The sequence below is a fragment of the Pollicipes pollicipes genome, unplaced genomic scaffold, assembly GCF_011947565.3.
Source record: "Pollicipes pollicipes isolate AB1234 unplaced genomic scaffold, Ppol_2.1 Scaffold_6686;HRSCAF=7923_pilon_pilon_pilon, whole genome shotgun sequence".
Lineage (NCBI taxonomy): Eukaryota > Metazoa > Arthropoda > Thecostraca > Pollicipedomorpha > Pollicipedidae > Pollicipes > Pollicipes pollicipes.
This window is the reverse complement of record NW_023596921.1, coordinates 5,421,860-5,449,571: the sequence shown is the minus strand read 5'-3', so window position 1 is coordinate 5,449,571 and position 27,712 is coordinate 5,421,860. Positions and strand designations below refer to the sequence as shown.

At 48.7% G+C, this 27,712-nt stretch overlaps 1 protein-coding gene across 1 annotated transcript in view; it reads left to right on the top strand.

Moving 5' to 3' along the window:
• The window catches only part of LOC119107574 (desert hedgehog protein), an 85,610-nt gene extending 60,486 nt beyond the window's left edge, over positions 1-25,124 (top strand). Inside the window, exons 6-9 of the mRNA XM_037231062.1 lie at positions 380-545; positions 5,406-5,509; positions 22,631-22,798; positions 23,262-25,124. Coding sequence (XP_037086957.1) covers positions 380-545; positions 5,406-5,509; positions 22,631-22,798; positions 23,262-23,392 — 569 coding nt within the window. The 3' untranslated portion in view covers positions 23,393-25,124. The remainder of the gene's footprint in view (positions 1-379; positions 546-5,405; positions 5,510-22,630; positions 22,799-23,261) is intronic.
• Positions 25,125-27,712: the final 2,588 nt, after the last annotated feature.

The following is a 27,712-nucleotide window of genomic DNA, read 5'->3' as shown; positions in this document are numbered from 1 at the left end:
GTGAAAATTGACGTCTGGCTGCTCTATATCGGCTACTCAGACTCGACCATGGTGGTGAAATACGGTGCTGATAGGGGTGATATCGTGGTGTGCAGCCCGTTATTTCGGGCCTTAAAACCAGGCTGTCAGGTGAACAAGGCTGCCCACTGAAAACGCCAGACATCAGCTTCACGCGTGGTACCATGGACCGTCACCATGTGTGGTACCCCTGAGCACCGCCAGTGTGTGGTCCCATGACCACCGCCATGTGTGGCACCATGGCCGCCGTCATGTGTGGCCCCATGGCCGTCGCCATGTCTGGCAGCCCATGAGCGCCGCCATGCATGATGTGTGTGTCTGTGTTTGTGTGTCGCCAGCATCTGTGACCCCTGCCCCGCAGCCAGCCGCGCCGGTCAGCTGACGTTCAGCCCGGTGGTCAGCTGGCTGGACAAGCGCTCCAACCACACGGCTCAGTACCTGCGTCTCACGACCGAGAGCGGCCACCAGATCACGCTCTCGTCCAACCACGTCCTCCTGGTGAAGAACGGCGACCAGCTGGTGTCCAGGTGAGCGCGGACTGGTGGCCGCCGCGGGCCGTGTCCTGACATAGGCACACTCCGGCTCGGCTGGCATGAAGGCCGCGCGTCAAAAGAGGGCTGTTCACATGAGGCTTTTCCATCAAGGCGTGGCGACTACATGGTGGGCGTACTGGTCAGAAGGTTTCTCTTCACGATCGCGCTAAGCTTTGGCCTCAACACGAACACAGTGGAAGGACAGCAACCGCATTGTCGTACCCTGTCGTAATGCAATTGGGTTGCGGGGCCGGGGCAAAGTGCAAGCGCGGCAATATTTCAGACATTCTTGATTCGTTCGGGTCGATAAGTCTAGTTAAGACTAAAATTATATGCCTCATTCTAGGGAATATGGAGTTAGATTACTTTTAGTGGGCCCATTCTGTTCGGTGGTATATTCATATGCACTTAAAATATCCGTCAGCCAGACAGTACTTTGGTTGATAAGGCCAACTCGCGGATCATGTTTGGTTTTCGTTTCCAGTTATGTTCCATAGTGTATGATTACCCGCACATTGCGCCGGTGGATTGCAAACCACATTACGCAGCTTCTCCCTCTCCCCGGGTGCTTCTCCCTTAGACCATCATAGCTCGGCGCCGCTTTTAAAGATGTCAACGACGAACGAACTGCTGGATGAATTGCCCCCACGGGCAGGCAAACACCTTCCACTGAACAGAAGCATGGAAACCGAGCAGGAGCTGTGGGTCAACTTTCCACTCTAAGAATGGACAAATGTGTGCATTGCAGAGTGATCGATGGAAGAGGTAACTGGTGCGCGAATGGTCATTCTCGCCCGACGGCAGGCACCACGAACATTTTCTGTTATGAGCGGTCTTCTGAGTGGTAATTAGCGTGGGACCCTGCGAAAGACGATCCACTAAAACGTTATCAAAACATTGTTAAGATTTACGTCTCCGTTAACGGCATAGGCCCTCCTAAAATATGAAAAAGCCCAAGACCGATAAGGACGGCACCTGACCAATCGAGGCTGCCGTGGCGATCAACAAAGAGACTTCCGTCAACAGTGTAGAGCCCTCAGAGCAAGCGAGAAGAGCCCAAGACCATTATGATGGGGCCTCTGAGCTTTTGGGAGTACCCAGGCAGGCCACCTTATGGGGTCCGGCCAGAGCACAAGACCCTCTGAGCTATCGGGAGTACCCAGGCAGGCCACCTTATAGGGTCCGGCCAGAACACAGGACTCTCTGAGCTATCGGGAGTACCCAGGCAGGCCACCTCATAGGGCCCGGCCAGAGCGCAGGACCCTCTGAGCTATCGGGAGTACCCAGGCAGGCCACCTTATAGGGTCCGACCAGAGCACAGGACCCTCTGAGCTATCGGTAGTACCCAGGCAGGCCACCTTATAAGGTCCGGCCAAAGCGCAGGACCCTCTGAGCAAACAAGAACAACCCAAGACCAGTTCACATGAATTAATAGCCCTGTGCGATCAAGAGTGCCTGGGCAGGTCAACTGAAAGGGCCCTGGCAAGAGTGAAGGACCCTCCGCAAATGAGCTGAAAGGAATCCTAGATCAATGTAGAGACCCTCTGAGCGTCGAGTGCCTGATAGGGGCCCCAGGAACACCACAGGACCCTCCGAGCGAGTGGAAGTAAGCTGAAACTAGATCAGCAAACCCTGATCAACCGAGTGTGCCCCAGCACGTGGGGCCCTGTCAATATCGTGCAGAGCCTTTCAGGTGAACGTGGGGAATCTGCGAAGAGCCCTTGATTAATTGACAGTGCCTAGGCATGTTAGCACATGGTGGGACCCTTCTGTGGAAGGACACTACACTCGGATAGGAAGTACCCAAGACCCAGTGTGCAGTACCCCGAGCAATCGAGTGGGCCCGATCGGGTTAACAGTTGTGCCCCTGGCAAGAGCGTAGGGCCTTCCATTCAAAAAGGAGGTATCCAGACCCAATGTGAGAGACCCTCGAACAATGGAGCGTCCCCAATCGGGTTGACAGACGAGATCCCGTAAAAAAGAACGTAGGGCCCGCAAAAGCCAACAGAAAGTACCCAAGACTGAGTCTGATATCTCCCGAAGCATCGAGTGTGCCCGAGGTGAGGCTGAGAGATTGGGGCCCTCAGCAAGAGCGTAAGCTCTAGACCAATGTAGGGCGTACATCAGCATGTCCCGAGTGTGCTGGTAGGTAACCGAAACCAACGTGAAGGGTCCTGAACAACCTAGAATACCCCGGCAGTTTGATATATGAGAGCCCGGTTATAGCGTTAAGAACCTTTCAGGTGAATAAGAGGAATCCGTGAAAGGCCTCTGATCAACAAAAGTGCCCCAGCATGCCAGAAAAAGGGCTCCCGACAATAGCGCGGGCCCTCCGAGCAACTGTAAAGAAAGCAAGGGCGATATTAAATGCTCCTCAGCGTTCGGATTTCCTCGGCAAGTGGCATGTGGCTCCTAGGAACAGCGTAGGTTCTCGGGACAGCGTTCTGAGCCTTAGCGTTCACCTCAAGCGTTAGCATGCTGGGTATTGCCTGATCATTTTGATCCAGGGAGACAACAGACAGTTTCGGCGGCATTCATCAAAATTCGGAGTCAGGCCGCAGTGCGCCCGGAATCAACTCTCGGATATACCGTCACTAAAGTGCGGTCGAGCCTCAGGGACGAGGCCGTTGATGCTCTTTGCTCCTTGGCGCGTTACCACCGTAGCAAGTGACTCATGTGACCGGAACAGAGGCACCCTGCTGGCCGGGTTACAACAGGAAGGTCTACTGCGTCCTGGCTCGAAATTTAACCAAAGAATATGATGTGGAAAGATGATGAATGCAGTTCGTATGTCTCACTTTGTTAAGGGCGAAGAGCACGGCAGACGATGAAGATGTCGTACTTTGAACTGTTCAGTTGCCACGGCTCTTATACGGTCGAATGTGATATTTCGCCAAAGAGAATCGTGATGGTAAGATGGGACCTTTTATGGTATCATAATGATGGTTCCTCTTATGATGGCAAGCATGCGCCACTTGCCAAAGTGTAGGAAAACACGGATTGCCAGCGTATTTATAACTGACTGGTCAATCCTGGAATCCCGGGATAAACCGGGGCTGAATCTCTCAAAATCGTGAGATCCCATGATAAAGAAAAGTCCCGGGATTATCAGCACTAGCACAGACCATGATTACTTTTTTGGAGAGTGGAATACACGTCCTATTTTCCTATTCGATGCAAGGCGTCGATGCCTATCCTTCACAAAATATATCATCTTCCGGTAAAAGAATGCGGCATGAACGAAAAAACTGATTTCTTCACGTATTTTTCAGCAAACCCGCGCTAACTGGGTTCAAAATTTGAGGTCACCACCCGGTGCAGAGAAATCGAGTCGAGTGGAGGCATTCGTTCCCCGACCACCCCCTAACATCTTACTCGAGTCTTTGGCAGCGGTGCGCATATAGCATAATGCCATGGAAATCACGCAGTTCAGGACCAAGAGGAGGCCTGAGTCCCCTTAAGACGATCATTACTGTGCATTCAGCGAAGTCTTAGCTCTGAAGTGCACTTTTGGTGTCTAAGCTCTTTAGAGAGGCGCGTAGCGCCGGCCATTGCCTGGCGTTGCGCTCATCCCCGCTGGCGGCTTCTGCTCTTTTCATGGACCATTCTGCCCGTCGCAGCCCGGCTCCTCCACCGTCGACGCCGCCATAGCTCATTCCCGGAGCAAAATTCAAAACGAGAATGTCTCCACCTCCGCGCTTCCCAGGCGAAGAATAGCGCAGAGCAGCCAGCGCTGGGCTGGGATGGCCCAGCCGCGGCCAGCACGGTCGATAGCAATGCATTGTGGCGCACGTGGGGTCCGGTTTCGCCGCTGTCGTCCTCTTCTTCGCCCGCTGCGTGGCGGCGCTCGTTCTGGGAAATTGTCTTTTTGTTGCTCCATTGTGTGGTGCCTAATGCGACTCTGTCTTTCGATGAGGGGATTCAGCCGAAGCGCATTTACCGGAGCGGCAAACGGTGGCTGTGTGTTCGTCGACTGTGTGAAGCATACTGTGGGTGCTGCATGCTTGAGTATGGGGGCGCGCTAGGGATTTCTATTGGGAGTGGAAAGCAATCCGCGTTTGGTTGGTGACGGTATAGCTATAAATGGTGCTGCTAACAGGGAAAATGCGAGGAAACGTACGTGTTCCGACCAATATATTGGGAAAAATTAATTTCGACACAGTTGACCAGATAGGTTTCCTCGCCTGTTTTACTCACCGGTACATGTGCACAGGCATTGCATCTACATGTTATGCAGTGTAGCTGTGTGCGTTTAATACTAGCGTGATGCTTATTTGCAATCAAATGACTCCCGCATCAATGAAGCAGAGTGCATGCGAGAAGCACGAAAGAAACCACATCTGCGCAGTGGTTTGTATTGCCTAGTCACTCATTAATGCATGACCAGGAATTTGCCAAATATTTGAACAGCCTTCGTGATGAGCCCTCATGAAATCAAACCCACGCAGAAATTTCAGCGTCCGATCACTGTCAAGAACTATCAAAAACTTTCGGTCTCCCCCAGAGTGGAGCATAGGCACATAGACCTGAAGCATAGAACGATCGGCGTAACGTGCTTAACGTGGCACGCGGCCTCAACGCATGGCCCAACACGTGGCGCCGGTCGAATTATTCAACGCCGTTGGGCCCACTGACTATGCAAGCAAGCGCTGCATGATGATTGATTGCCAGAATGTATGACTTCGTTCCCGACCGCAGTTAGCCCAGGGAGCCGGTTGCCGAGCCGTTTATGCAAATCCATCAAAGCTGTCCAGCGCGGCTGCGAGGCATATGATATTTCCCATCTGTACACTGTTCAGCGCCTGGTTTGGGCAGCGTGCACACTGCTCGCACGGCACTGTGTCCTGCCGCCAGATTCGCCGGCGATGTCCAACACGGTGACCTGGTGAAGGCGGCCGACTCGCTGCAGGAGGAGCAGTGGTCCCCGGTTGTGGCCAGCGAGCCCACCATCTCGACCGGTGAGACATGAGCGCAAACACACCACCACACCCACACAAGAGCACACACATATACCCGGAGCTAGCCGGTAAAAACAGCTTTTCACGGCTTGATGAGTTTGAGATCAGCCAAAAACATTCTAAGGAGTAACATTTATTTAATATGGATATGTATATATATATATATATATATATATATATCGCTACCATTCTATGCCATTTTTGGCTTGCATTTTTGCATTTGCACTGTCGTTGAGGCTTCCTATGATTATTAGACAGGGCAGGACAGGGCAAGGTGTTGCAGTTCTTTCCGTACCACACATAAGTAACTTAAGTGATGTGATTTCAACTTATCTGATGCATTGTCATCAGCATAACTTGCTCTCAAGCATGCCTTAGATAGCTGGGTTTGCGGTGTTCGTAACACGGCATATTCTATCCATTGATTTCTGAACTTGTACAAGTAAAGCTTTTATGTTTTGAGGACCTAAGCCAGAAGCTCTTAAATGTGTACAGAGGATTATTGGTTGCACGTCTTTGAAAACGATAGATACGTACCCTAACAAAGTACGAGGAATGTAACCGTATTTTTTGGTAGCGGAAGTGCAGTAGCGAATCAATTACGTGATTCTTGACATTCACGATATATATATATATATATATATATATATATATATATATATATATATATATATATATATATATATATCTCTCTCTCTCTCTCTCTCTCTCTCTCTCTCTCTCTCTCTACATATATACATTTGTATAATATGATATGTTGTATTATGCTTTGTGTTATATATATATATATATATATATATATATATATATATATATATATATAACATACCATTATATCGGAAACGGCTACGACCAAGGGTGATAGATAGGAAATACGCTATGACCAAAATGTGACCCATCAAAGATGGGTATTGTGCATAGCATTAAACCAAACCCACACGTACTAGCGGCCGGGTTATTGCTTAACCTTTAACACACGCTCGGGTGGGGTTAAATTCACCCCCGAATGTTTTTCCAGAATTATTTCTAAACGGCGCGGCATAGCCGCTCTTAATTTTGCATGGATGCAGATAATTCAATAGCGGATCGTTTGATATAAAAAAGTTGGATGTACCTGTTAAGGTCGCTGACCTGTGGCAGGTCAAAGCCAGGCCATGGTTTTAGCGAAGTCAATGTCTAGGGAATCGTCCAATCTGAGGCAACAACGAAGTGTTAGACGAAGCCAGACATCTCTGAGAGGCTTTCTTAAGCAACGCAAATATGAATGAGTAAATTACGTTGACATAAGGTCAGGTATGAACTTCAGACCAAGGTCAAAACCAATTTGTTTTATTACTATGTAGCTTGCTGTATGGGATAGGTAATTTCGCTCATTTCGAATTTATTGCTAGGAGGAACCGCATTATACATCTTCCATGAACTTCTTAAAGTTCAGAATATGTTATTGACCTAAAATGACTCAGGTCAACATTTTAAAAAAAAGAAACATGCTACCTAACGTAATTTTTGTCGCTTACTCAAATGCAAAACTCAGGGCAGTCTTGCATGATTTTGTTCACCATGACCTTCAAAAGGTCAAGGAAGGTCACTGACGTTAACTGAGCCTGTGACCTTTTGCTTAGAAACAGTTACCTTAGTTCTGGGGCACTTAGGAGACCAACCTGGAATTTGACCTTGTTTGACCTTATTTGCCCCCAAATTCATGACCTCGAAACCTCAGACTTTGACATGAGTGAGTCTACATACAGATCAATACACCCTGTAAAGTTCGCGTCTCTAGCTTTCTTAGTTCCCGAGATCTCAGTGGGGGGGTCAAATTGGCTCCCGACCCGAGCGAATAGTATCTGGCCGGCTACCCGGGCGAGTGTTAACAGCCTTGAGCTTGACGATAGCATCTGCAAGGCAAGCAAATGAAGCGTTGATTTCGGCTGATGGACCCGCGTATTTCACAACCGGTAGGGAACCGGTTGGTTAGGTTCCACTAACTCGCCTGGTGTATCTTAGTTTGTTCAGTTTGCCTGCAAGTCTATACCATTTGACAGCTGACGCTCGTCTTTCAATTGCACATGTCTCCTAGTGGCTTTGCATGAGTGTTGTCGACCTGGTGGCAATATATATATATATATATAGTATAATGATATCATATATAGATATAGATAATAGATGGTAGATAGATGATGATAGATAGATAGATAGATAGATAGATAGAAGATAATTAGATAGATAGACTAGATAGATAATAGATCGAAGAGAGAGAGAGAGAGAGAGAGAGAGAGAGAGAGAGTAGAGAAGAGGAGAAGAAGAAGAGAGAGAGGAGTAAGAGAAGAGAGAGAGAGAGAAGAGAGAGAGAGGAGAGAGAGAGAGAGAAGAGGAGAGAGAGAGAGAGAGAGAGAGAGAGAGAGAAGAGAGAGAGAGAGAGAGAGAGAGAGAGAAGAGGAGAGAGAGAGAGAGAGAGAAAGAGGAGAGAAGAGAGAGAGAGAAGATAAGAGAGAGAGAAGAGAGAGAGAGAGAGAAGAGAGAGAGAGAGAGAGAGAGAGGCGAGAGAAGAGAGAGAGAGAGGAGAGAGAGGAGAGGAGAGAGAGAGAGGAGAGGGAGAGAGGAGAGAGAGGATAGGAGAGAGAGAGAGAGAGGAGAGAGAGAGGAGAGAGAGGAGAAGGGAGAGAGAGAGAGAGAGAGAGAGAGAGAGAGAGAAGAGAAGAGAAGGAGAGAGGCGAGGAAAGAGGAGATAGAGAGAGAGATAGAGGAGAGAGAGAGAGAAGATAGGAGAGAGAATAGAGAGAGGAAGAGCGAGGGAGAGAGAGAGAGAGAGAGAGAGAGAGATAGAAAGAGAGAAGAGAGAGAGGAGGCGAGATCGAGAGAGAAGAGAGAGAGAGAGAAGAGAGGAGAGAGAGAGAGAGAGAAAAGAGAGGATAGAGAGAGAGGAGAGAGAGAGAGGAGGAGAGAGAGAGAGAGAGATATATATATATATATATATATATCCATGGATGACAAAAACTCTCTTAGCACGCGATTCAACTGCTACTGGAGATGGCATCGTGCGCTGACGTCATCTTCGTACCGAGCCATGCACGGTTGGTTGACGTCATTCCGGCAAGTTGGATTTTGACAGGAGCAATGTACATCCCCTTTATTACCAGGGCTTCTTGGATGTTGTACTCTGATGACGAATGCCTTACCTGCTAAAATGTTGTCTTCGGTATTGTTAGAATTCCTTTCTTGGATGGCATAAAACAGTGCCGTTAACCTTCGGGAATTCTATGTGCCGTACTGTGCCGCGTCTCCAGGTCCCGCCGTCTCTAAGCAGTGCCAAGTAAGCAGTGTAAGCGGTAGCCAGAGCTGCGGCCGGGATTTTTGAAACTTAACATCCTTTATCACTACTACTTCACTTAAGCTCCCATAACTTGTGGGAGAGCGTCGATGTGCGAATGAGGCACGACTTCAACGGTGATAGGCCAGAATATTGAGTCTCGCGACGTCATTTTGACCCAAGTGGGGAGACCAGGGTAGATGCTATCCCTCTCAAATTTGGTTCTGACAGTATTTACCATCGTCAGTCTCTTTTTAGACTCAGCGTGAAGTCACGCTGGTTAATATTCCGACCGATCGCAAGACAGATCCTGCGTTATTCATTTTTATACATGACTACCAACTGACATGGCATAAAGGTCAGGTCGAGGTCAAAACCACCACGTGTTTTGCTGGAGAGCTTGCTGGGCGGGGTAGCTCCTGATGCTTATTTTTGTTTTTGTTATAACAGGGACCGCAACAGACATCTGCCATGGAGTTTTAAAAAATCGGAGTAATACACTGACTTACAATGACATAATTAAACTTTTTATGTTGGAAGCGCACCCGTTAGCATAATTCTTACCAGTATTGAAAATTACGTAAGTTGTTCAGTGCATTAGGGAGGAACATTATTCACATAGATAAGACCGTAGTATTAGCCTTATTACTCGGATAGAAACCATGAGAATGTATATATAATCAGGTTGATGTATCGGCAACACGCCTTTATCGAAACAATAGCAGCATTCATATTTTGAAGGCCGCAAGGGTGCCAATCTATTTCTCCATTCTCCTGATTTTTCTCTGAGGAATAAGTCTAACAATACTGTCTTATCTATATTCAAAAATTCCCAAACGAAAACAATCGCGTAAATTTTTGGTCACCGTGAGCCAATTTGGCCCAACGATGCTGACCAGAAATGAGCATCTAGACTCAAGACGGCTGCTTGAGGAAGTCTGGAGCACTTATGACACCAATCTTGAGTTTGACCTCGTTGGACCCAAAGGTTCTCAAATTTTGTCTCAAATAGGTGTGGTGAGATAACGGTACCCATAGCATATTCAAAGTGACGATAAAATTACCCTCAGATCTAAAATTTTTACATAGTGATGTCACACACAAACCAGCCCACCCTTTGAATTTTGTGCCTCCAGTTACATTAGTTTTGATTCTACGGGGGGGGGGGGGGCAGTGATCCCCAACCGAGCGAAGAGTAATTAGCCGCCACACGGGCACGTGTTTAAATTATACCAAAACCTTCATTTGCGACTTCTCCCAGCTGCTGTCTTCTCGGCTCGAAAAACTGAAGGAAGTGTATTTCCCTAACTTGCCTAACTAACCTAACCATAACCTAACTAACCTAACATAACTAGAGAACGCATGCCAATTCTTCTACCGGTTCGATATTCCCTCCCCCCCTCCCCCCCCCCCCCCCCCACCCTGCCAGCCGCCTCCGACCCGCTGACCACCCACGCGCCCCCTGTCACCCGTCCCTGACGTGCCGCGGCTCGTGCGCGGCTGCCCCGCGGCGGTCACCGGTCCACCAGTTGCCGCGTATTTTCGGCCGGCTGGCGGGGATCGACCCGGGCCGGCTGAACGACTCCCGGGGGACCGTTGGGCCGTCCGGTGAGGGCAGCCGAGTGGGCCCGACGGGCGCGCACAGCACGGGTCGGACGTCTGCTGGCCGCAGGAGAGGTCAGCCGCCGTCGTCCCGCCCGGCGGGACAGTGGGCGACGGGTGCAGGCCGGTCGCCGTCGGGGCGGCGGGCCGCCACTCACGTCTGTGTCAGGGGACACGCTCGCAGCCGTGCCGCCAGATACTCTCACCATCGCCGGGCAGAGTTCAACCGGATCACTAACCTCTCGATACGTAGCCAACTAAGCAGGGTGGTACCGAACGGAACGTGACGTTGCATAAGCGTTCATTGTTACGCTACACCGGATCGCTGACACTCAGCACTGGTGCGGGTGACCGGTAGTGGGTCAACCAGGCGTGAATTAAATTTTACATTCATGCGAGACATTTTGACTCCAGCACTCAGTACACCATATTCCTTGTGATATTCCAACCTACATCGGTAGGCAGCATGCTAACCGCAATGTCCATGCATCGATGTGTTGCTGATAAGCTGACGAGGAATGTCGTTCGTCCCCAGCCAATATCCCGCTGTTGTCAAGTCTGGATTTATGATCGGGATACAGAGCATGAATAATACAACACAGGTTTGCATAGGCAACCAGCTGGTTAAACGGCGTTTTAGCGCCAAGTAGCAATTGCATTGCCGGTACTCAATATATCGAGCTGTGCATTTTCTCAATGGAAAACAACGTTCAGAAAAGTACAATGAACTATTTCAGTTCAGAAATATGATGAGTGAATTCAGAAATTCTCCCAGTATATGCAGACACGGGTGCTGAAAGATGTCAAACACGATGAATCAGGTAAGCTCTCAGCACTCCGTAGTCTAAATGTACGCGCTTAGATGGCACAAAATTAAGAAAAGTTGCGCTGAGTTCAGTTGATAAAGAACACAATCGTTCTTCAACGCGTCACAGAGGAGGTCTTTCTTTCTGATATCGAGCACGGCTTTCCTACCACCTATCTCACTAACGAAATGGCCCAGTTTGCAATCTTGCACTTCAAACTGGGACGTGTTGAAGAACGCATTGCATTCCGTATCAAATGCATACAATGCAACCTTTTTCCCGATTTTATATCATTCAGGGTTGTAAGATTGCTCGCTCGAACCGTGTACCGGTTTGTCAAACCAGTGCATGAGTGTTCCACGAAAATATCGTCAGCAAAATATATCGTGGCACCAATGGATAAAGCGCATCTGTCACGACATAATATGAATTTTCACCGCATAGTTATTTGCACAGTAAGCTGGTACTGATGTACCAAATGCATGCGCGTACATGACGACTCGCGTAATGCAGGAAGTCAATACGCTTTTTGTCTTGTCAGGCCACGGCTCGAGCGTGAGTAGACGCATCATTAGGCGTCCAGCTTTTGGTTTTATCTCCGTAAGACTGTGCGCAGCACAGTCATTGGCGTCAGTATCGCTCGATGCAACACAATTTGTTATCCTACGTTCACAGTTGCCATGCGATGGTATGGTGCAATGTGATACAGTGCTGTGCCTATATGCGTATGCGTGTCCGTGCGTGCGCGCGTGGATATATGATTGTGTGCTTCCGCGCGTTTACGCGCGTGTAGTATGTGTGGGCGTGCGTGTGTGCGTGTTGCAGTTGCATGCGTGTATGCTCAGAATGCATCAAGTATGCATAGACTCTTTTCCTCTAACATTTCCTGATTTTCTACAAGGGCAGGGGTTCACCTACCGTGTAAGCGTGCAAATCATTTTCAGATGTACCTAGACTCCTGTTTGCTTGAAGCGCAAATGTTCCAGGGGTTCTGGAATCCCTAGACCATACGGTGTGACTTAGTATACAACTAACGTCAGCTTGCTGAGTCTGAAGCCAACAAAACGGATATGGTGTTACGTAAACGCATCTTGCGCAATATGCTTGACACTATTACATCAGCATTCAAAAACCAGCTGGGACCTTCCATGGAACTGACACCAGCACCGCTCTTTAAGACTTCTTGTACCTTGCAATCTTTTCTAATGGACGGGAACGTGCGATTTCGTCGGCTATGCTTAGCTTGCCATATCCAGCAGCCATCTTGGCTCTAACGAAATGTCTGTCCAAATGTTCAGAATCTGGTCTGTGTGCCGATGGAGCGCCCAGCTGATCAGTTGTTCAGTTTTCCAAAACCCATCACAGACCGATTCCATCTCAATGGGATGGATTTTCGCTCACTTTTGCTGAATGCATCACATGTACAAAACACATATCTATTCCTGAACCAACATGGAATAAAATGCCATTGTCAGGGGCCTTGGTAAGCGATATTATATCCACACAACTGCGCCCATTTCCTGGAGCCGAGCCGCTCAACTTGACTGCAGGAACTCGCGATCATTGACTTGTCTATGGGAAGAGCAGCGTCACACTTGCAGTGTGCTTGGCAGGTGGATCGAGCTACTACGATATGCAATTAGCTGTAATGCCTTATCTACTGTAGCTGCCGATACTTGACGCGTGCTTCGCCACCGGTCAGAGCCGCCAATCCAAACTTACATTAAAGTGCGACGAGTGCCTGTCGCATACGAACTTGGCACTTATACCGACGCGACTGTACATTTTCCTGTTAGAGTATGTTTCTGAGACGTTGTCACGGGACCGCCATGGTGATATTGCGCCATCCAAACTTAACTCGAGCAAAAGCTCTTGGCAAACTGATGCTCGGTTAGAACGTCACCTCGCCAGCCAAATTTCATGAGCAAGTCCCCGAATAACGGTGTGTTAAGCATGTACCATGTTCGTAGTAAAGCGAAACGCTTTGACAGGCGTCGCATCCACAAGCAGTGGGATAAAGATGCCTTCAACTTTTGTTCTCCAGGCAAGCAACGCTCGTTTCATTAACACCGACCATCGCGCGAAACTGGCATCAGAGCTCAAGTGCTGAAGCCCGTCGACTGGCTGGTGCTCTAAAAGGGAATAGTTGTTTCTGGCAGGTGTCACGTGCGCCTCACAGGCTTGAAGGTCGTGTCAAACCTCTGGGTATGCAGGCATTAGACGGCTCCCTTTTCTCCGAGCGGAGGATTAAAAAAGAAGCACCGGCAGCAACAACACACACACCATTCTATTTTGATAACAAGACACGGACGACCACTAATTTTCTTTTTACACGCGCCCGGCTGGCCGGTTGGATACCCTTCGCTCGGGTGGGAGTCAAACTGACCCCTAATATATCAGAAACTAAGAGAGCTAGAGGCACCAAATTTGCATGGTGTTTTGACCTGTGGCTGAACTCACTCAGATCAAAGTTTGAGGTTCCTAAGTCATAACATTTGGCTCATAAGGTCCAAAAAGGTGAATCTTCAGGTTGGTCTCCTCAAGTGTCTCAGAACCTAGATACCTGTTCTAAGCAAAAGGTCACATGCTTATCTAAGGTCACTGACCTTGTTTGACCTCTAAAAGGTCATGGTGACCAAAATAATACAAGACCGCTTTGAGTTTTGCATTTGGATAAGCGACAAAGATTACGCTAGGCAGTATGTTCCTGACAAGAAAATGCTAACCTGGGTCATTTTGGGTCAGTGACCTAATCTGCCGTTTGAGAAGTGCATGTGAGATGTATAATACGGTTTCTGGTATCAATAAATTTGAAATAAGCACCGGAAACTAACCCATACATTAAGCAGTAGAGCAATAAAACAAATTGACTTTGACCTTGAAAACTGACCCCAAGGTGAATGGAATTCGTTCATTCAATTGTTGCGTTACCTAAGAAAGTATCTCAAAGAGGTAGTGTTTTGTCTGACACTCCGTTGTTGCATCAGATTGAACAATTATCTACAAATGTACTTCGCAGAATCCGTGGTTTGACTTTAATTCGCTAAAGCTCAGGGACCGTATAAGGCATATCTAAATTTTTAATACCAAATAATCCGCTTTTCAGTTGTCCACAGTTATGCATAATTTGACGCGTCTGCGCCGCGCCATTTGGAAACCATTCTGGAGATATTTTTGGGGGTCAGTTTGACCCGGGCACGTCAGAATTACCACCAACTCTAAGAGCAGTTTAAATGATCTGATTACGTTCTTCAAGCTTTCGTTCTAACAACACAAAACATGCAAGATGACACAGTTGTGTTTCATTTCCTCCGTTATAATTTTCGATGTTAGCGGGTATTCAGCACGTCCAAAGCGGGCTCAAACGTGGGCTTGCCCGCTCGGGCCGACCAAGGTCCATCCTCTGCCACCTGCCTTCTCAGAAAGAGTACGGACGCGTGAAAACCAAGCATAAGAGGGGAATGTGTGCCTTTCGCCATTCTAGAACAGGCCCTTGGTTTACCCTTTAGAGATACATTCATGCGCCTTCCCTATCCTTGGGCGTCGGAAAACTGTTGAGCGCTGGTCGTGGTCTCTGACGAGCGAGGAATAAATGTACTGCAGCACATCCCGCATGAGTTAACATGACACCTGGCCCAAACTCGGCCCGTATGCTGCTCTTTTTCATTTTAAATAAAGAGTGTAGCGTTTTTACTGCAAGGCATATCGACAGCCCAGGGTTAACACTGACGGCCAGTTTCCACAATTTTCACACATTGATATATTACAAGTGTTTCTGTGGTAATCAGCCTGATTCGCGAAGACTTCGAGATTGACAGGCTTGCCACGAGACAGAGCGCGGCTTCTCTACCCGGAATCTACCCCGTGTTCTCGAAACTATTCTTTAGTGCTGCGAATACCTGTGAATGCATAAAGCCACGTTTGTTCGTAAGCTTCAGATCATGCCGTCCCGCTGCTAGGTGCGCACGCGCTGAGTGTCGCGTTTGCCGTGTCTCGATGAGAACATTTGTTGGATACGTCGTTCAACTTTGTACGCATTTTATAGCCTCGTATTTTGTCGTATTGCATTTTATCATACCTTATCTTATCGTACCGTATCATACGGTATCATATTTTTTGGTTGAGTTCATACTATTCTACTTTGTAGTACATTTTATAGCATCGTCTTGCATAGCATTTTTTGCCATGTGTTGTAACGAGTAAGTGGATGATGTAACGAACAGAAGCTAAGCAACGTTGTAACGAGCCGAATACCTGAAATGCCATCTCGTGGATGATCTTCGAGCGAACAAATGCAAATACAAAACCGTTTTGCTTGACCCAGTTTGACCTTGGATGATTTAACCTCTAATTGCGTTTTCTTATATGACGATTATTATATGACTGATAACAACAATGCCGGACATGGCTTTAAAATTCGCACTCTGCAACGCACGCACGTTATCTAACGCGTGAACACACACGCCAGCTGGCATTGACCGTCAGTACCGAGCGCGGATAAGTGTGTGCGGCTGCGGTCACATTGACTTCCGCTGAGGTCGCCCTAGTCTGACAGTCTCGCCAAGGAAAGATCCTCGCTTCAACGTCATAGAAAGCCAAGTTTTCAACATTCTCAAGCCGTGCCTCTGACCCGCTGAGGGTAGTTTTGTAACGAGATGTGTGAAGTTTAGTTACCGAAGTTTCAGCATCACGTTTAGAATGATCGAAAGACTGCTGAAGAAAAGCTTTGACGTCGTCTTCGTCGTGAGGCGATAGTGACCGTTCCGACTACCACCCTCGCCTAGTGTGTTCGTGCACGGCAAACGACGACGGCAGCCCGAATAACGGACCGATCCGTAATACTCAAGTGTCGTCTCAGTCATTCCATAATTTTATGCGCATGTTGCAATGTGCCGGTTCCCTCAGTCGCCGATACTTGCGCTACTACTGCTAAGCTTCGTGCCAGGATGTAGTCCTGTGGCGCGTTTGCATACACAGCGGCATAAAAACTCATGCATTGAACTTTGAGTGCGGATCACAGTGAACGGCTTTCTGCTACTGCGCACGCAATTGCGCCATTCCCTGAAAGAGACGCTGCTGCTAAATGCCAGCGGCACGAGGCGTGCCATGCGTTTAGGGATTTACAGGGAAATGTATGACGCTGGCTGTCATAATGAACATGAGCTGTCATAATGCGCATACATCTGTCATAATGAGCACATTTTTAAAGCATGTACAGCGGTTTATTCCTGGCACCCGTCCATTCGTTTGCTTCCTGTGTTCTGTGTACGAATCGCGATTTACGTCGCTAGCCCCTGGGCCACATCCTCTTGCAATAACAGAGCTTGCTTTGTCAGGGTTAGAGCTGAGATTTACCAGCAGAGCGTTCCAATAATACATTGCTTTCCGTTTTAACAAATAACCTGTGATAAAATAGTGCTGAGTATTTGGTAAACAGATGGCGATGAGGTTAAGTCGTTCGCAATCGGTTCCCACCTAGCGCAGCGCGTGTCTGACCTCTTGCGATTAACCTGCCTCCTAGTGGTATTTTTCAGTGCTCATAACATTCAGTGTTTCACGTTCACGGGTGATTCCGGCCATTTCCGAAATCACCCTTCGGAAATTACCCACGTGAGTACAGGTGATCCAAACATCTGTAATTATTCGGAAGTTGGGACGGCCTTCCAGAGAAGGTATCCGAGAGTCTAGTACTGCATATTCTACGCCGTCAGATCAGGCTAGTGCGTTCAGCAGCAATCAGTACCGTCACTCAGTTTGGAGAGTTTTTAAGATTGATTACGTCCCAGGAAATTCGTCAAAGACTCGCTTTGAACCCGCGGGGATTTCAAATTAGTGCAGTGAAGGAGGAGAGTCTGAGGGCAGTGGCGTAGCCAGGATTTTGCCCAGGACGACGAATTCATCAAATCGCCATCAAGGCGTCAACTCAGGTTATGCGAGGCCCTCCCAGACAAAGAGGGCCACTCATCGTCGTTTAGGGACTCTGTTTTGGTATTGAGGGGACCTTTTAAGTTAAGTTAAGTTAAGTTAAGTTTTAAGTTATGCTTGGGCGCAGCCAGAACATTGGTTGCGGAGGGAGGCAGAGTTGACAAATGGCCCCTGATGTTAAAAGTTCCCTTCCCCCAAAGAAATGCAAATCACCTGATTCGGCCCATTTGATTTTGAGGAGCCACGATTTTCTTCGTTTTATTTTCATTTCTGCGTTGGGAAAGGAACCCAGAAGCAAACGGAAGATACAATTTTGTTTGCATTTTGAAGTCAACAAGCAAGTGGAGGCGTGCACCAACTCACTGCATGGAATAAATCACCGGCGCTATTCATTCTACAATGGTTCAATGAACTCTTTCTAAAACGACAGAACTCTAAGTCTTTGCCATTTTTCTGGGACTCAGTAATTTACATTCACATTGCCAACCCCATGGTTAACTGGGAATGTTGAACCTTCAGTCAGCATCGGTTAGTGAGAACAGTATGTTACACAGTAATGCTACGAGTGTGATATGTTACAAGTGCGCTCACAAGTCGACCAACGGGCGGAGGGAATGGATAACGCATGTGAAAGGAGTGTCTTTGAACGCTCTAGGACACCAATCCGTGCGTTCAGAATGTGGCTTGGTGGTTATTTCATGTGTGACATTTTTAGATTGATAATAGGAGAGGATTAGCACGTATAGCACATCGAACCGGTGCAAGAATCTTGTGTTTGAACTGGAGGAATAGAAGTAGAATATCCATTTCCGTGTTGCTGTATCCGTTAAAATGTTCTGAGGAAAAACTCAGATTACCATAAATAAATGTGCATCATTTTCTACATCATCGTCTACGCAAACATAGTCGTCTTCGGTCTCATCTTTCAAAGGCTGAACGACTTTCGGAACCATTATTACACGACGGTCGTTCTCGCGCGCCCGGCGCCCGCCATTTGGTGTTATTGGCAGCGGCCAACCTCGTTTGGTTTTACGGAAACTGCAACGCCGGCCGGCTCTTCTTGCTGCAAGATTAGGAGCACGCTGAATCAAAGCATTTTTGAGTAATTTGTCTTACTAGTCAATTCTGCAGTAGGATGAACGTTTTCAGACAAACATCGCCTGCCATGTTTGCTATTTTTCACCTTATTTCCATGCACTTGACTGAATATTCATGGTGCTTCTCACCTCTTCCGGGCAAAAAGCCCCGTGGGTAGAACATTAGGGGACACATCATTATTTCCGGTTAAGGACTAAAGGGCCATTTCGTCCCAGCGCAGGGTGCCCACCGGCTGCCATTCTGGCGAAACGAGCGTGGAGTCCACTGGTCGATACGAAACTCATAGAACTATCATCCATACACTGGTCGCTGCCTGACGCTGGAGGCCTTCTGACCCGAGCATTTATCCCGGATAGACGCGCATCCCCCACTAACTAAAAACGATCCCGTATCGCCACAGGGGTTTGATAATTGGGACACATTCTCCAGCTCAGCATAACGAGCCGCTGGCTGAAATGGGATGCAGACCTCTCCCTTCTGGCATGGGGTCCCTGACTGACACAGACCCTTCCATCGTCTGGTTTGGGCTTTCATTGTACATTCTTATATCCCCTTTAATCGTCAGAGAGCCCCGACTAACGCAAGATGCCCCTAGCCCCCGGGGTCCTGTTCCTGTCCCTGTTCAGCGAATGTTTCCCTGTCCGACCCGGGGTCTCTTGCCACCACAAGACGCCTTGTTGGGCACTGTTGTTCCCTGGCCGACACAAGAACACTCATTGCTTCAGGGACCCCGACCAATGTACATCGCGGTCCCCGACCTTGACCTTGCTGGGGAAATGGGCCTTCAGGCCCAAACCGGCATATAGCCGACCGTTCGATATTGGTGGTATGTAACCGAAAAAAACCCTCATCGACTAAGGAGCCGCCAGTTGCCGCAAAGGGCCCCTGACTGACGTGCGAGGGCCAGGCCCTGCGGACCGAGCCCCTTAATGGGTCTCCGGTTAGCCCTTCAGGCTCACAAATCGGGCCCTCAATCATCGTCGGGCCCCTCGGGACCTAAGGGAGGAGGGCACGTGCCCCTGAACCCCCCACCTGCACCACTCGGTTTCGGGGTTCTACTTTGAAGTCCCTGGGATCCGTTTTATACTTTAAGAGCCTTACGGGCTTCACAATTGTCAAAAAGTAGCGGGTCTTGGTCCCCAGGGGCCCCGTCACATTCAGTGGGACGTAGTCCCAAAGTCCCTCATGGCTACATTACTGCCCAGAGGGGACATCACGACATCATGAAACGAATACCAGATTCAGTCCGTTCCCACACAGTGACGAAACCATAGCTTTTCTTTCCACTTATCAGCTTGAAATCTGTTGAGAATGCTATTCCCTTCTCGTTCTCTTAATTTCTTTCGTCAAAATCCCTAGCATGGCCGCGTCATATTAAGGATGCGATATCAAATTTCGTTTGTTTTGTGTACGACCACTGCGTATTCTGGCTTTGGTGAAAAACTCCTTTATAGCCAGTGCAAAACCTGACAGCATATCATGGTATTTGTATCGTGAAACTTAAAATGAATTTGCTCAAAACAATTCACCGTTCCTCCACTAACGAACAGCGTCGTTGTTGTATCATGTTTCGCGTTATCCGCCTTTCCATGTTATCTTCGTCAGGGTTTGTTTTCCAGAGTCTCAAAACCTGTTGGGATTTACAATTCATGACCTTCAGAAAGCTACGAGTGTACGTTGTTCACCTATATCGCTAGATCATAGTGAAAATCACTTATTTGACACCTACCAATCACACCTAGGCTGTACGCTCACATCAGAGCCCGTCCCAGAGCGTTTCCAGGCTCATCCACGCCTGACACAGATCTAGGGACTTCTGTCCCTAGTTGCGGCAGTTTAAACATAATCTTATTACCATCTGCCGAACCATGTCAGGCACGGTTAGTTGATCTATGGAGACGGTTCAATGGAGACGCTATCTCATCAACAGACCATTTAACCTCTTTCTCTTTCCAGACTTCTTTCGACTTTATTTCTTTCCACACTTTATTGGACACATGTATCGCATCAATTGGGCGGGTTCTCGTGGTTCCTCTTCGCCCGTGGTCCCCACATGTTTGGATGAATTATGAATTTGTTTGCGTGTCCTCCTTGCCTCGGCCTCCGATATTTGCTCGCTGGAATACCCTAAGAGTGGTGTATTTATTCTATGACTCCCCAGGGTCACTTCTCAGGTTCCTCCACTTCATCCCTCCGCCATCAAATTTCTTGCACCCATTAATTGGAATTGGAATGGCTCGGAATGTTGACGAAGCAAAATTCAAAATGGGCACGTAGAATAAGCAAGTTGCAAAGTGTGCGGTGTTGTGTTACACTACGTTACAAAGTTTGTGCACCCGTGGCGCCCTAACCTATATTTTTTAGTAGATATTGTTGGGTTTTCCTTCCCTCCCACTGCGAAGTTCTACATGTGCCCCTGTAATGGCTATTTCTTTATCACCGGATAATTTTCTCTCTCGCCTGTGGGCTGCTTTTCAGATCTCTTTTGTTTCCAACCTTCGCTGAAATAAATCATGCGCCTCAGACTATTAAGATAGCGTCGCGTTTGCCGGTGCGGCATACAAAGGCGCGCTTTCCACGGCAGGCCGAATATGGACGCGAAAAATTTCACTTGGAAAGTTTAGGTATGCCTAAACAGTCCTCTCGTTTTATCTTCCCTGGAATGCCTGCGGAGATAAGTACCAGCAAGCCGTTTTGCAACCGCAGCACATGCCCCAAAAACGGAAATTACTGTCACATGCGCTCTGTCTTCGCATAAACTAAAAAGCTGCAACAATGAAAGCACCACTTCGTGGCATTCAGCTCTTACTGGACCCGAATGAAGACCAAAACCATGCACAATTCGTGCGGCGTAAGCATGAAAACGCATAAAGGCTGGAAAATATCGATACATGTCGGGTGAATCATCAGCACTGTTTTTGCACAACTGTTTGCGTATTGAACTAAGAAATGGTATTTAGTGTAGCAGCCCTTTCATTTACCCTGTTTCAGATAAGCAATCACGTCAGACGTATCTGCAAAATTTCCCTCAGAACCAAAATCCGCTTTCTTCCTTAATATGTGAGCCTCGTGTAAAGCTCTTGCCTCTCTTCCCTGGATGGTTCGCCGGGCTCGAGGCATATCCGCCGGTAACGTCTGCATACACGGCAAAATCGTGATTTTGACCTTGTTTCACCTGACTGAACATAACCGTCCACCTGAATAAGCTTAAAATGTTCTGGGCAAAAGTTGAGGACGAGTACACCCCTGATCTGAAGCTTTGCTCTGGAACGCCATGTCGAAGAGAGGCCGGTGGTCGCTCTTCCGACGCTGCCGTAGATGTCCAAACATTTTAAGCTAATGAGGAGGTGAGAGATGGTCTGGAGTGGTTGAGTTTGCATATGACCCTTGATTTTCTAAAAAGTTTTTGGGTCGATCAAAAAAATCACACGTTTGGTGGCATCGACAATAAATATGTCGCTTGGCGGCCCCACTGTCGCCGTGTGGGCGTGGTGATTGACGACATTGCGTTCTGACCAGTCATTTGGACGGCAGCTTCAGCCGCTTTCGGAGCACACAGTTGGCATCGGTGACCGATTCTTGAGTTCGAAGCTATGAGTGTGTGGAAGCCCCTTTAGCCGCCAGACCCGTTTTGATGTGCACTAAACAGAGGTCGGCAGTTGGGGCCATGTTGTTGATTGGTTGTTAGCTGTGAGGAGTACGTCGTCTACATACAATTTTGCATATCTAGTGCATAGTGTGGAAAGTTTCAACATCTGATTTCGAAAATGTACTAAACCATGAATTTGCGACCATAGTACAGAAAAAAGGAGACAATCTACGTTCTCCTCAAATGCGTATAAGTGTAGCCAGGCGCGTGGTTTCGTGTTCAGTTGGAGGTGCTTCAGCCCCGCTCGTTAGCTTATGCCACCATCCCGTCTTTGAAAGCGGACGAGCTTAATTTGTGAGTACGTTGAATTAAACACAAGTGTCCAAAGGCTGGTCATTTTCACATGGCTCGACTCCAGACGGATTCTTTAAAACTGTGCCTCAAAGCGTATACCAGAGAGTTGTGGCTACTGACGGCATGGTGTCATATAGGACCACACCGACCTATCTGAAGCGATTGACTGTACTGACTTCAAATCCACTCCTCAGCTCCAATGGGACTTCGTATCTGCACATTTAGAACGCTTTGTCATGAACGTTGCTCAGTGTGCGTGCGCGTGGCTTCGGTCTAGATAATACACAATACCGTGAAATACTATTGTTTTTCGCGGACATATGAGTTGTCAACGTTTATATCAAATTGAACCACAATCATGCTCAGCTTGCCAGTTTGCCGAGCGGGGCATGGCCATAGCGTTCGCCGTTAACTGAAGGTGGTACGCCCCTGCCCTGCAGGCGCCTTCGTACCTCTGACGGCCACCGGCACGATCGTGGTAAACGGCGTGCTGGCCTCCTGCTACGCCTCGTTCGACCACGACTGGGCCCACGCGCTGACCACACCTTTGCGCTGGCTGCCCGCTCTCTTCGAGGATCACTCCACCCGCGATGCCGAAGGACCCAGAGGTGCGGCCGGCGGACTGCATGGCGACACCGAGAGTGTCTCCTAGACGATCGGCTGTCTCTGTCTCTGTCTCTGTCTCTGTCTCTGTCTCTGTCTCTGTCTCTGTCTCTGTCTCTGTCTCTGTATGTGTCTCTGTCTCTGTCTCTGTCTCTGTCTCTGTATGTGTCTCTGTCTCTGTCTCTGTTTCTGTCTCTGTCTCTGTCTCTGTCTCTGTCTCTGTCTCTGTCTCTGTCTCTGTCTCTATCTCTGTCTCTGTCTCTATCTCTGTCCCTGTCTCTGTCTCTGTCTCTGTCTCCGTCTCTGTATGTGTCTCCGTACCCATCGAATGCTGCAGCAGCCGGTACAACTACCTCTGAGTTGGCTGTTGTTAAACGATTACGGTGCGGGCTTGCACCCATGGACCGCCTGCGCGAGCTCCCTATCCGTGACGGGTCATCAGTGTGAGCTGGCCGCCTTTCGTTCCAGCCGCGGTGGAGTCTCTGAAGCAGTTTGGTCAGTGGCTGTTCCCGCAGCCGGGGTCGGAGCTGCGCGCCGCCGAGGACTCTTCGGTCGTGCTGCTGCCGCTGCTGGCCGGACCGCACGTCGTCTCGCCGTAGACTGCCAGCGGCGCCGCCCCACACGTCGGGCCGCGCGCGCCTGGTCGCCGGCACCTGGTCGGTGTTGTGTTCTTTCTGTGACGTCCGCCTGGGCCCGGTGCCGGCACGCGTTAGGCGACGTCCCCTGCGTCCTCCCGTCGGCCGTTCAGCGACGTCCCCTGCGTCCTCCCGCCGGCCGCGTGCAGAGAAGTGTCAGCCGGCGCCGGCGGCCGGCTCGTCAGCTAAGCTCCGCCGCCAGCCGCGCTCGCGCCTCAGTAGTCCTACACAAGGCCCGTGGTTGGCGGGACGGCCGCGCCGACCCCCCGTGGAGGCCACTCCCCACTGTGGCGACTGACACTCTCCACGCCGGCTCGCCGCCTCCGTCCCGCCCTGCTGCCCCCATCCCACCTCCCCCCACAGACACAGGTGCACGGTTTGGCGGCTGGTGCTTTAGTCCGGCGTGTGGACGACGGTTTACAGTGCAATGAAATTCGTCAGATTAGGGGCGCGTTAAGTTGTGAGTTCAGCCAAGTCAAATTTGGGCTATGCTTATGCGTTACCACTCACATCTGCGGAAGCCCATTGCTTCTTTTGCCACAAAAAAATGACCTCAGCCTGTTTGGTGGCACCATGTTGCCAGAAGCACGACCCTTACAGGCGGTGTGGTACATGCATCTTAGCATGCACCCGTACAAACACTCGGCTGCAATCCCGCCGTAAAGCTCCCGCCGTAAAGCTCCGATCGCGAACTCGGCCGCAATCCCGCCGTCAATCTCCGCCCTAACGATGACCCGGAAGTCAATGTAGGAAAAGCTGTGTGATATCTTCCCCAAGGACCTCGGCATGATGCCACAAGACGTGAGATAATGACACAGGAAAGCCTGACACCATCATGCACAGCTCACAGCGGCCTCACAAATTTGCACTGGCAGTCTGGCTTCGGTGCAACAACACTCGCAAAGTTTTAACAAATTTTGGCCTGTGCATTGCTGGAGCTACGTTGACCGAAAGTTGTTCAGTTTTCGCCGTTATGCCATCGCTGGAGCATTTTGGCCAGGCCTGCCTACGGTAGCCGCGCGCGCGCCTCGCGTCGGTTGACACCCTTAACAGAGTGTGCGAAGCCACCTTATCCGTTGAACAGAACGCCACGGCCGCTCAACAGGCTGCAACAGCTGGCCGTTGAACACAGCGCCGCAGCGGCTCTCCCTCCAGCGCTTGGCCGAGCTGCGTCACCGAGCTTTCCGCGTCGACCGCTCGCCAGGCGACTGATTTGCTACGTGTGATGCTCTTTCAGCGCGCCACACGAACAACTGTGCATATCAATGAAACATATCATGCCTCGCTAGGAGGCCAGTACGCTTTTAAGGTTGCTATGACATGATGCCTGTGTAGTTTTCGTAAGTGTTGCTTTTGCTGTCGGGTCAGCCGTGCACTGCGAAATGAATACTGAGCGACGTTTCAACGGCCGGACATGGACTATCTCTCGTTCTGTCTCCGTGTTCTCAACGTTTGGTACTCGTCTGTCAACATAAATGAGTGTCAGACCGAGCGACTTCCCTCAACGTTTGCTTCCCGAACAACGCGCTAACACATGCCATTGGTTTGTTGTGAGATGCCACCAAAAAACCATTTGCGTGCCCTGAGGCTACATCATTTGATTCTGGTGTCGTCGATAGCTTCAGAGACAAAAGACGAGACGGTAAACATTTCGTGAACACCATATGTTGCTGGTACTTCGGAAATACACCTTTGGCAGGCGCGTCTGTTTTTCATTAGCTCAGCGACACAGACGCTGGAGCCTCACCTGCAAGCATGGAAGGCTGCGTTAGCCAAGACTCACGTCGGGTGTCGGTCGTTGCACACACAGGACCGGCCTCTCCTACAGCGTTCGGAGACATGAGATTGCGGAGACGTGAAATCTCTGGACACGGAGTGCGGCGGAGGCAACGAGCAGCTGGTAACAAAGTGGGCAGCAGAGAAGCGCCACGTTTCTCACGTAGACGTTCCCAATTTCTTAAACCTATTTCCCTCAAAACTCCATCGTGCCATACGCTTGTTCAGTTGTTGGAAACTTACAGCGATTCGCGAGTTGAATGAATGATTGTATACAGTTCTTGTTGTTCTGTCTTGTTTTTCATTCCTTAATAAACTTAAGATATGCCCCTGGTAGACCAGCAACATACCGCCAATGCCAGATATATCCTTGCGATGCAGAAAGTCGGCAACTCACAGATCCTTTTAATTTTTTCAGATGGTCGGTTATGTCTCGAATTCCTATTTTATGCTGTGGGTGAATTTTACGTGTCTTGAGTTTTTTTACGATTGAAAACCATACCTGATACGCATCGGCTTCATCCAACGGGGCTACAACAGTCGTAAGAAATTTTGTCAATTTGGGCATAAAATCATCACGCAAGGGGTTGTCACTGTTTCAGCGTATCTATTTCAAGGCGTCGAATTTTCCCCTACAAAATATCTCATTAGCTATGCATAACTGAACTAGCTTAGGTCAGTCGTGATAACACAAGACTTCTTTCTTAACCCCAAGGACTTCCAATAACTTGCGTGCACATAAAGCTATGCTATGCCCACTCTGTCCATTTTACCAGCCCATAAGAATGTAAGTGAGCTTCTTCTCAACTGCTTGATGAACTGATCTCGAAGATGGTGATGAGTCGTCGAACTGTGCGTTGGTTACGGTGAGAAGATTATTTCGATGATAATCTTCACTTTAATGGCCTCGCGAATTTTTCCATTTTTTAAAGGGGCGTTCTCTCAAGGTTTTCTTTCAAGGAGCTAAGTCATATTTAGGAAAATTCCTAGCACCCTAAATTCGCCAGCTTAAAGTTTATGACAACATACATCAGTTAATTCGCCGTTAAGACTACGCCTACCCCAAATGCTCCCGTTTTCCCAATCTTTGAAGTCCTGAGAACCTTGCGAAAATGTGCACATCATCAGACGGTACCCTACTGCTATTTGTATTCTCATCTAAGCAGCAAGGATAATCATCTACATATCCAGATTATATCCAAATTTGCATTTCTTCCCGTCATCCGTCGTATATGTGTCGTAAATCGTGAAGTTGAGAGCGAGAGAGAGAGAGAGAGAGAGAGAGAGAGAGAGAGAGAGAGAGAGAAGAGAGAGAGGAGAGAGAGAGAGAGAGAGAAGAGAGAGAGAGAGAGAGAGAGAGATAGAAGAGAGAGAGCATGGAGCTACTCTCTTCGCAGGCGAGAAGAAGATGATGAATCTGAGAGAGAGTAGAGAGAGAGAGAGAGAGAGGGTGGGGGGGGGGAGGAGAGCTCCTATATCCAGATATGCGTATAGGTCCTATAACTACCAGGGAAATGTGTGGGCTTTATTGATCACTCTGCAGAGTGAATCGATGAAGCGGGAAACTCTCATTGGTGCGCAACGCCTGAAACGAGTCCAGGTGAAGTGAAACCAACGATTGGCTTATGAAACGTGCAAAGTCGTTTCGTTTCCAAACCAGCCTTTTGAAATTCTTTTCAATGAAAATTGATTCACGCATATAATAGAGGGACTATCGGATATTAAGGCCCAGAAATGATTTTGCTCTCCTTATTCATTTGACATACCAAGAGACTTCATCTCTAAATATGCGCGAGTTATGCTGATTTATTTATCTCCCCAAAATGAATGCAATAAGCCAATTTGATCAGATCCCTGCCCTTCCGGGTTCACGTGACCTTACACATGGCCTCTGACCTTGGTATGGTGTGGCCTCGTATGGTATGACCGACCTTGACAGACAAAACCACACTAAACAATGCAAGGCATCAACGCATTTTTTAACACGAAAGGAGCTTCGGGTTACCCGTGTATGCAAAAATCGTCCTGCATGGCCTCGTTGATGACGTCATGTTCGGCGACCTGTCCGAACAACAGTTTGTCTCTTCTCCAGAACAGGCCGGATTGGTGGTCTGACGGGTATGGCCAATTCGGTAGACCAACATTGTGCATTTTGGAGGTTCTGCATTGTGCGTTTTGGAAGTTCTGCATTGCGCATTAGAAAGGCTGAGCTGGGCTGCTTTAAAACCCATAGGCTGCCGCAAAGTAACATACTTTTCTGCAAGCGTGCGCGTGCCTCGTGACAGTCGCTTGATTCGCAGATCGAACTATGCTCACAAGGCGCACCCAGGCCTCCCTTTTCAGATCATCGTCAATGATTCGAAAGTTCCACATTGCGTGAGGCAGGCACGATGAACAAATGTTTTGAGCGCTTCCACTGATTTCGATTAAGAGAAGTAATAACATGAGCTGAGCGGTTTGCGCGCCTGTAATATGCAGTTAAGCGCTATGATGTGTAGGTCATTCAAT